Below are 9,097 nucleotides of genomic sequence, written 5' to 3'. Positions count from 1 at the left end.
ATGTGCTATCATTACAAAATTTCTTACTAACGGCCTTTTTGTGGTGCTGGGTGACCAGAGCATTAAAAAGTTATGATATGTACTCGTAGTATTTAGGGGCGGATTATACGAGGGGGCTCAATTGACATTTTACAAAAAAAAATTGTTTATGTTTATGTAAAAAGAAATCTTTCAAAAGGTAACGACGAATTAAAAGAATTGTTTGTTTTATGTAGGAATTAGTTCATAGCTCTGATAACAAGTTGTTGGTAGACGAGCATGGAACAAGAAGACCACATCGGTCGGACTTCTACTGATGTAGTGGCCAAAGTCATTTGCTACCAAAAACATCGATGTCGTTTTCTGGTGTTGCATTATTGTTAAGAATGTTGTTTACGGAGTAATTCACCAAATGTATTTAAAAATTATAATAATACCAATTGTATTGAAGATAAACCTGATTGGGTGGGAGTAGTCAAGACTTTATCTTGTACACATAAGTCTAGATAGACGCTAGACAATAGAGGGTGTAAAAAGTCAATACTTAGAGTATACTCAAACATTATCTCAGTTTGTTTCTCAATGATTATGACGTTGACTAAACGAGAAGCAAAAGGTTCAAAATTGGCAAGCAAATACTAATGTAGTTTAAACTTTGGTATTTTCTATTATGTATTTTAACGCCAAATGTTAGTTGTTAGTAGGTACTAGATAGCACAAATGTCCAACTTTGAACCTGAGACCTTCAAAGAGGCAAGTCTTTATTAGTAATTAGTGAAGATATTACATAGACAACGCACAAGATAATGAAGACTTTGGTATTAATTTGGAGTTGCTCCGGCATACATTTAAATTACAAATTACATTTAGAAAGAGTAAAATAAATAATGACAAGTTAACCTTCTGTTGTGATGTTGTCATGAGCAAGAAATCAGCAAATTTTCTCCAGTCTGCTGGTCTAATAAACCGCACTGCAACAACCTTCAACCATATACTCTATATTTTATTTTCTAATGTTTCTACCCTTAGCTCGCACAAAAAAAAACCTACAAGTCTGAAATTTCTGTTTTTGTTTCAGGTGACTGTTCCTGGTGGCAACTATATTTATCCAGCAACAAAATATCTTCGCTTGATAATGATAATGCACCAGTACTCAAGTAATTTCGAGCAACCCTCTTTCTGCAAAAATTTATAGAAAAAATAGAATGTCAAACCCATGAAAATGCTTTACAATTGGAATTATTTTGATAGGCAAAGCACGTCTATTATACCGTCTTTTGTTAGTTTGGTTAACTGCTTCTGATAAACGTGAAGATTCTGATTTTGAAATCTGGGCTAGTGACGAGAGGTACTCATGGAATACATAACCTTTCAATGATAACTGTGATCGTAAAGGAACTATGGACTGAACTGTATTGCAAACCGGTGACTCAAGCATGCTGCATATACACAAACAGTTGGTTAAGTCAAAAAGACATATCAATAATGGAAACTGGTCTGGAATATAACTCTAAAATATCTCAATTTTGTGAAAAGGTGACAAGAGGCATAGATATTTATTAAACTACGTGGCTCAAGTGGGCAGTACCTTCTTGAAAAGACTGCACCTTGCGGCTTTTTATTTACCAAAGTCTTGACCTTTCCATAGTCTCGGGAGATCAATTTCCCCAACGAAATAGCATTAGTTGATGCTGCCAGCATCTCCCAAGCCAGATCAACTCTACCATTTGCTACTGAAGCAACACTTCTTTTTGCATATAAGCAGAAGCCATGCTGGGCAAATGTTGATGCCATTTGCAGTTGGTCATCATGCCAGCTGTACGAATGTGATTTCTCATTTGAAACCATTGATGGTTTTAAGTAATCCTGTAGATGAAAAGAATCACCATCAATGAAAACATGCAAACCACAATTTATCACATAATAGTATTCAAAATATATACTCACACAAGTTAATGACTGGCAGTTAGCAAGTAATATATCAGCTTCAGATATTAAATTAGTCATTCCAAAAGCAAGCCCTAAAGCTTCTGAAGTGTCGTTTTCTTCAGTGGAGACATATTGACTATATTCCTTGCTGCAGTTCCGAAGTTTCCTCCATGTTTCTTGTACAATATCTGTGGATCCCACACTTTCAGACCCGTGGATGGATTCAGCTCTCCTACTGAAATCTATTCGACTACATTCATCCATCATTTGATATTCTCTTGGCATAGCTTCTGTGGGTTCAATGTGAGAATCTCCAATTTCCTCTACAGTATCTAGATGCAAATGTTTAACCATAACTACTGGGACTTTATCTTCTGCCGTAGTTGTGGTTACACAGTCAGTATTCAAAGGAGACTCGTCTATTCTAGGATCAACATGCTGACTAGAACACATAGTAGAGTACATCACAGTTCCATTCTCCATTTCTGTCTCAGCGACATAAGAAGATTCGGGAACACATGAAACATCTTCAGACTTGCATATACCGTTAATCTTGGAATCACATGGTACTTCAGATGGATGGCAAGTGTCCTCCAAGTTTTCCTCTACATAATCACTTGCCGTATGTACCGATAAGCCATTTGGTGGACATAAACCATCAACGAAGCAGTCTTCTTCTGAATCAGAAGACAGTATTGCATTATATTTTCTCCTCAACTTCTTTGTTTCAACAGCAATTTGTGCACTTACATCCTCATTTATATCAAACAATTCTTCACTCCAGCCCTGTCCTGAATCAGAAGACATTACTGTGTCATATTTCTTCTGAAGAGTTCTTCGCGTGAATGGAGCAGGGGAGTTTGAGATACTAGGAAGCTCATTAGTGGTGACACAAAAATCATTTCCATCCTGATCATAACAGTGCCTTCGTAGCATCTCGTCCTTTTTCGCTTCGATACCATGTGTATCATTGAGCTCCACCTCTTCTTCTTCCTCGATTATCTCCATAAAGCTAACATCTTTTTCAGTCAACAAAACTGACTTTGTAATCTCGTTCTCAATCATTTCAGATAGCTTTGAAGTGTAACCACTTGGGATCATTTGTGGTAGAACATGATGCCCAGCATCAGTATCAAACACCAGTGGAGCATATTTGTTCCTTACTTCACTATCTGAACAATCACGAAAACTAATTTTAGCAAATATAGCTTCAGTTAGGACGGCAGAATGGGCTTGTCAGGTCACTCAGTATAGGTCACCAATTCACCCCTTCCCTCCCTCTATGGCTGATATGTTCACTAAAGAGTTGTAAGATCTAGTAGACTAACCTTTTTTCTGTTTTTGACCCTGGCACCAAAACTGGAGAAGCATAATGGTTTTACGGATATCACCTTGACAATAATCAATAAAGCGTTCTGCCAGGCAGGGCTCGATTTCAGCCTTCTCTGCTTTGCAAACCTTGGGGGAAAAACTAAATATGAGATAAAAGTCAAAATAACATGATAAAAGAAAAATAAATGTTCATTACCATGTACATAAGGTTGAGGAGCTCTTTTGATGATGGTATTGTAAAGTTAACCTCTATCCTATCTAAATTATTTGGTAAATCAGGATCATCACCTATTAAAAGAAAATAAGATAACAGTAATTAGATTATGCAATTAATGTTGACATTTAAATAAAATAAATGCCAATTAATGTTTCAATATGACTTACTGTTGCTAGTTAATATCATTGGTCGTTTTGCAGTTTCTGCAAGCTGTTGTATAGTAGTAAGAAAACCACGATCTTCATATAGAGATGCATCCACATCTTCAAATAGGATCAAGGTTTTAGTTCCGTTTTGAGAGCTGATTGGCTTCACAACCAGTCCACCAACATTATCTGAATCCTCGTCATCTGACAAGGGTATCAACTCAATAACATCGTTGGCAGACCTTTGAACATCTTCAACATTACATGTAGTTGAAGGTGACTTCAGTTGACTTTTGCTATCAGGATTTTTAATGTTGGGCATAGAGCTGTAACAACAGAATATTGCAAAGACTGTGTGATTAAGAAATAACACAAGATAAAAAAAAAATCCTTCATATTATTAAAATGCCTAAGTTACAAATTATAAATTTGAAAATCAATCAATTTGTGATATAATTAAAAAACTTTCAGAGGGTAACTTTGAGAAACCGTTTAAGCCAGTGTGATTCTACAGCTTCCCCAAACTTTTGCTTGACAAGTGCGCCATTCCTCCAATCTGATGTATTCACCTAGGAAGGTAACCAGCTTAGATATTTTCATCATTAACCACCAACTGATATAAATTACCAGCTTTCATTAAATTTGCAATACATTCAGTTCTGTAAAAGATTATCATATATTAAAGTTACCTCAATAACTTGAAACCCTAGCTCTTTAGCACAGGCATAGATGGCTGCAGATTTCCCACTCTGCATAGAGTTGAAAATAACTCATTGAACCTCAAATAAGAAAATTTTAAATCTATAAAGTGAAAGAAAGATGAATACCCCAACTGGGCCTGTAACTAAAAGAACATTCTTTAGATCAGTTCCTTCATCGGCACAGTCAGAATCACAGTCACTTGGACAGTAGTTAAGGTCAACATCTTCCATGATCCAATTATCATTATCAGTAGAACATTTGTTGGTCTTTAAACCTTTCTCGTGCCACTGTTGTAGCCATTCACTAAGAAACTTCACAGAGTCACAGTTTCCACATATCTGCATCGTAGACAAATGAGTTTATTTGATAATATATATTTACACACACAGACACACTAAGTATACTTGTGAAAAATCAAAATGAGCATAAACGAAACGGTATGATGTTATGAGAATAAATAAACCAATCCTTTTGTCAAAGTTGTCAAGATTCTCATTTAAGATATCACACCTCTGTGGCCCTTTCAGGTTGATACTTGGTTGTCCATAAGCTATTCTTAGGCTGATAGCTACAATCTTGATAACTTGATGTCGTCCTGATAATGCAATAGAAACTGAGATTAACTACAGCATTAAGTAAGTACTCATTTTAACTACAAAGAAGAAAATTTTGAGGAAATACAAATCAACAGATAGATTGATCACCAAGCACCAATAATAGACAATTATAATATCAACTAACACTTTGTTTCTAAAAATCTAGCGATAACAAATAACTAATTCATTAGGATAGCAGTGATCATTCACCTTTCAGCAAGCAAGGTACCCTGCAACTGACTATCCGGATTCACCACAAATTCAGAGTTTGCTGAGAGACCACCTATTTTTCCAATTTCACGAACCTGCCAATTTAGTGATACTAATGACACATGTACACTGGACTCCAAAAGGCAATCACTGAGAGAGATATGCTTCTCACCTCACTGTTTTGACACGGTGATATTTCAGGTGAAAGAACATCATGAAAGTTATCAAATTGCAAACATTTGACTGATCCTTCATTAATCAGCTGCAAGCAAACATCTTCAGGGTCTCGACCAGCCCTTGTGGAGATGCTTTCAGAAAACGGCCAGTTTCTCCAATCAACAGAAAAAGTTTCACCCTGCAGAGGTGGTTCCAAAGGTCCAAGATAGGAGTTTATGATAGCGAAAAAAGTAGACACTTGAAACATGAGTAGTTATCCAGACTATGTAAGCTTTTTACCTGTACATCTTCAAATATGTGAACAGGACTGAAATCGGTGTTACTCTCATTTCTCTCAGCATAAAAGCATTTATTCGCTGTGCCGGTACTCTCAGAGTTTTTCTTGCTAGTTTTCCAAGATGAAAAAAAAGGATGCACTTGCTTTCCAGCAAAAATACGTGAGTTTTCCTGATAGAAAAGAATATATGTTTCAGAATCTAGGGAAAAAAAAAAAATTAACACCTGAATCTTGCCAATAAAAGCAACATTTAAATATTCTAAAAGTTTTATCTTGAAAGTGATTGTGTGATACTGAATTATCAGAGTTAAATATTCACCTGTGACAAAGATGGGCCGCGAAAGTTAGTGTTAGGATGTGTTTGGAGTTGCAAAATAATACAATCAGATGTACTCATGTTTTGTGGATTCAGATTGCATAAAAAATGATAATGATCCGAACACCACCATTTATTAACCGTGCACCACCAAACGTACTTTAGGGTGTTGTGAAGGACGTTTGGTGGTGTATTGCTAAAAAAGGTACTCTGCAGATCATCTTCCTAACTAAAATGGCTAGAAAAAACATTTTTTCTGAAATGGGTATGAAAATCTCTCACGATATGTCATCACAAGGGGTATATAGATCATTATTTGTAATCCTAGATAGTCAACTTTGCCGTAACTAGTATGAAACTGAATACCCAAACCCAATATTTGACACCTAAACAATTGGGTGATCAAAAGCAGTTTAGGCAACAATAGAACTAACTATTGCCACTTCAGATAAGCAGATTCAATACTGCAATGCCGAACACTCCCTTATCTAGTTAGTTTTAATTATCACAAAACACAGTGTAATAGACATTATGAGTTTATGACCAACCTCAGCAGAAAGTTTTGCCTCTAAACGTAGATCCGGAAGTGGTTTAGGAGGACTGGCGAGCATTTTATCTAAATGATCTTCATTTAGGGTACCATTAGTGGCTCGTGTGGAGTTCATTTGCCGCTTCTCTGGGGTAACACTAGCCTGACGCTTCTTTGGTGTAGAACTAGCTCGTTTCCTGGGCTTCCCAGGGCTCTTTGAATCTTCAAAGCCACACAAAAATTTATTATACATATAAAGCAAACCACTATATACAAAATCACATATATAATGGATTGTGATGTGAATGTTTGGCCTACTAAAATGGTGGATCACAATTAGATGATTAATAGAGGTTTAAGATTTTGGAATTGAAAAATATTAATAGACTAGTCAATGCAAAAACATTAAGTGACATTCCAAGGAAAAGAAAGCATGTGGTTCCTTGAGGTTTGAGAAGTATTTGAAGATATAACTATACTATGTTACTATCGTATGGTTTACTAGGATGGTATACCAAAGTTAGGACATGTAAATGCTTGATGGGTAACAGGTTAATTCATTGATCTCAATCTTGAATATTAATGAAGACGAAAAAAAATAATCCTGCCTATACGAATATCAAGCCTATGAGCCACAGAATGTAACTATAAGAGTGGGTCGTTCAGCATCACTAAAGGATAGTAATAACTAATATGTATCAGGAATTCAGTTTGACTACATGCCCATGGAAATATTAGCCGCACAAAAAACTTAATAAGACAGCTCACAGAAAGATATTAAGAGGAGTGATATGTAAGGTCATTGAGAAGAACAAATGCCTTGAAAGACACATTGGTGTTATTAATGATAACTACACTGTTGTAGCATGTCCTAGCCTTCCTAACATTCCCATAACTGACAAATGAGTTTCCTAGAAGCCAACTTGGCTCAAATAACAAGGATTCAATAAGAACCAAAATGATATTGTTACAGAAATATATCATACTTGTAATGACATCCGGAGGTGAGCAAATTTGTTCAACTTTTTCGGGTGAATGGAAAGATAGTTGTTCCTTTTGCTGTTTCCGTTGATGGCGTCTCTCAGAAACTTTAACAAAGAAATCAACTTCTGCAAATTTTATTGTCAAATGTAGACTTTCCTTTATTCATGATCAACAATATCTCAGCTAAAACAAGAGAACATAAAGAGAGTCTAACACATATCCATCTTAACAATCACTTACTAACAGTAGCGGGAGAATCTTCTTCCTCAATTTTCTTTTCCCCAATCTCATTTCCACTAACAGCAACCTGGCATTAAAATTAAAAACAATAACTATCATTTACACATTTCAAACATAAAAAAAAATGCATACAATAATCCATACAAAACACGTTCCATCCAACTCAATTAACGTCATCAATTATCAAAATATAATAATTTCTGGGACTTAGCATTAAGGATGAAGAAAAGTGCCACTGCACGGTGACATATCCTTCCGTCTTATTATAAGTTGCAATAATATACAGATACTCACAATTTGTAAGGCTCAAGATAACGGGAATCATATTAGGCATGGCCACTTGATGCGTTGTATGCCTCTTATTTCAAGGTATATCATTCACCATAACCCAGTACCCAAAATTAATCAGCTTTAGTATTTGTTGGTCGCTCAAACTAAAAAAGTTTTGAACTTTTTTTGTAAGGTAATAATAATAATAATAATAAACTACCTGAATTTACAGCTAAGTAAAATTCTAGTATATCTATCAAAAGGAAATATCAATCTGCACTATAATTTCCTCAAAATCAGCTCAATTACACTCTCGAGTAATATATATATATATACATATATAGTTAGTATGATAATAATGTAAGGAGTAGCAATTATCAGAATAATTACAACTATATTGGTAAATTAATTCAATAACTATAGATACAGATATATGTATATTTGTATGTATATATACCTTTCTAGAAGCTCGTGATTGAGAAGCAGCACCCTTCGCCTTTCGCCTTTTTAATTTCTTCTGACTTCTACAATCATCTTCATCATGTTCCTGATCAACATTGGCTTCAATAATAACATCTTCGTCTAAACAAACGACATCGTTTTGAGGCTTATGCGGAAACAACGTTGATTGAATTAATCGCCGGCGAACGCGGGGTTTCATTTCCAAATTAGGTGAGATCTCCATCCGAAACAGCTCAAATTAGGGTTTTGTATTTTCGAATTGATTCATTTTACAGTCACGAATTAATGGTTTACTGAAATTGGATTTAAGATTGTGAGGTATTTGAGAATTAGGGCTAAAAAAATTGGATAAATAAAAAAAGCCCTAAAATTGATGAGGGGTAAAATATGGAGGCAAATAAAGTTGGATTTGCTTGATTTCCCGCGCTTGTATTTGCTTTTGGTAAATGTTTATCTTTTTTAAAATAAGATTTGCAATGTTTATTTACTCATTTTTTTTGTATAAAGCACACGTGAAGAATATTACTCAAAAATATTTAAGATGGTCATGGTGCGAGGGCACAGATTGAGAAGTTTTATCTTAGATATAAAAATATTTACGCAAAAATGGTAAGTTTTTCCTTAATTAAAAAAGAAGCGGTCCTTATATAATAGTATTTTTTAGTCATACACAACATTATATATATATTATACAATTATACAATGCATTGCATTATATATAGTTGTGTATG

At 35.0% G+C, this 9,097-nt stretch overlaps 1 protein-coding gene across 1 annotated transcript; it reads right to left on the bottom strand.

Moving 5' to 3' along the window:
* Positions 1-708: 708 nt before the first annotated feature.
* Positions 709-8,712, bottom strand: LOC122598097. The gene is made up of 18 exons (XM_043770703.1): positions 8,362-8,712; positions 7,635-7,701; positions 7,397-7,519; positions 6,430-6,632; positions 5,568-5,735; positions 5,284-5,466; positions 5,112-5,206; positions 4,816-4,900; positions 4,431-4,643; positions 4,293-4,352; positions 4,093-4,172; positions 3,625-3,929; positions 3,437-3,528; positions 3,237-3,366; positions 1,927-3,080; positions 1,568-1,845; positions 1,251-1,418; positions 709-1,158 (listed from the first exon to the last, which is right to left on the bottom strand). Exons 1-18 carry the CDS (start codon positions 8,587-8,589, stop codon positions 1,026-1,028), a joined length of 3,765 nt encoding a protein of 1,254 aa, XP_043626638.1. The 5' UTR covers positions 8,590-8,712; the 3' UTR covers positions 709-1,025.
* Positions 8,713-9,097: the final 385 nt, after the last annotated feature.

The sequence above is a fragment of the Erigeron canadensis genome, chromosome 4 (genome assembly GCF_010389155.1).
Source record: "Erigeron canadensis isolate Cc75 chromosome 4, C_canadensis_v1, whole genome shotgun sequence".
Classification (NCBI taxonomy): domain Eukaryota; kingdom Viridiplantae; phylum Streptophyta; class Magnoliopsida; order Asterales; family Asteraceae; genus Erigeron; species Erigeron canadensis.
Note: the sequence above shows the minus strand (reverse complement) of the source record. Positions and strands in the feature narration are given on the sequence as shown.

Excerpts from the sequence above, each read along its gene's own strand:
- LOC122598097 (XM_043770703.1), bottom strand. The coding sequence starts at position 8,589 with ATGGAGATCTCACCTAATTTGGAAATGAAACCCCGCGTTCGCCGGCGA. Across the intron at positions 5,736-6,429 it reads AGGCAAAACTTTCTGCTGAG|GAAAACTCACGTATTTTTGC; the intron begins GTTGGTCATAAA and ends CTTTTCTATCAG. Across the intron at positions 1,846-1,926 it reads ACTGCCAGTCATTAACTTGT|GATTACTTAAAACCATCAAT; the intron begins GTGAGTATATAT and ends TTTCATCTACAG.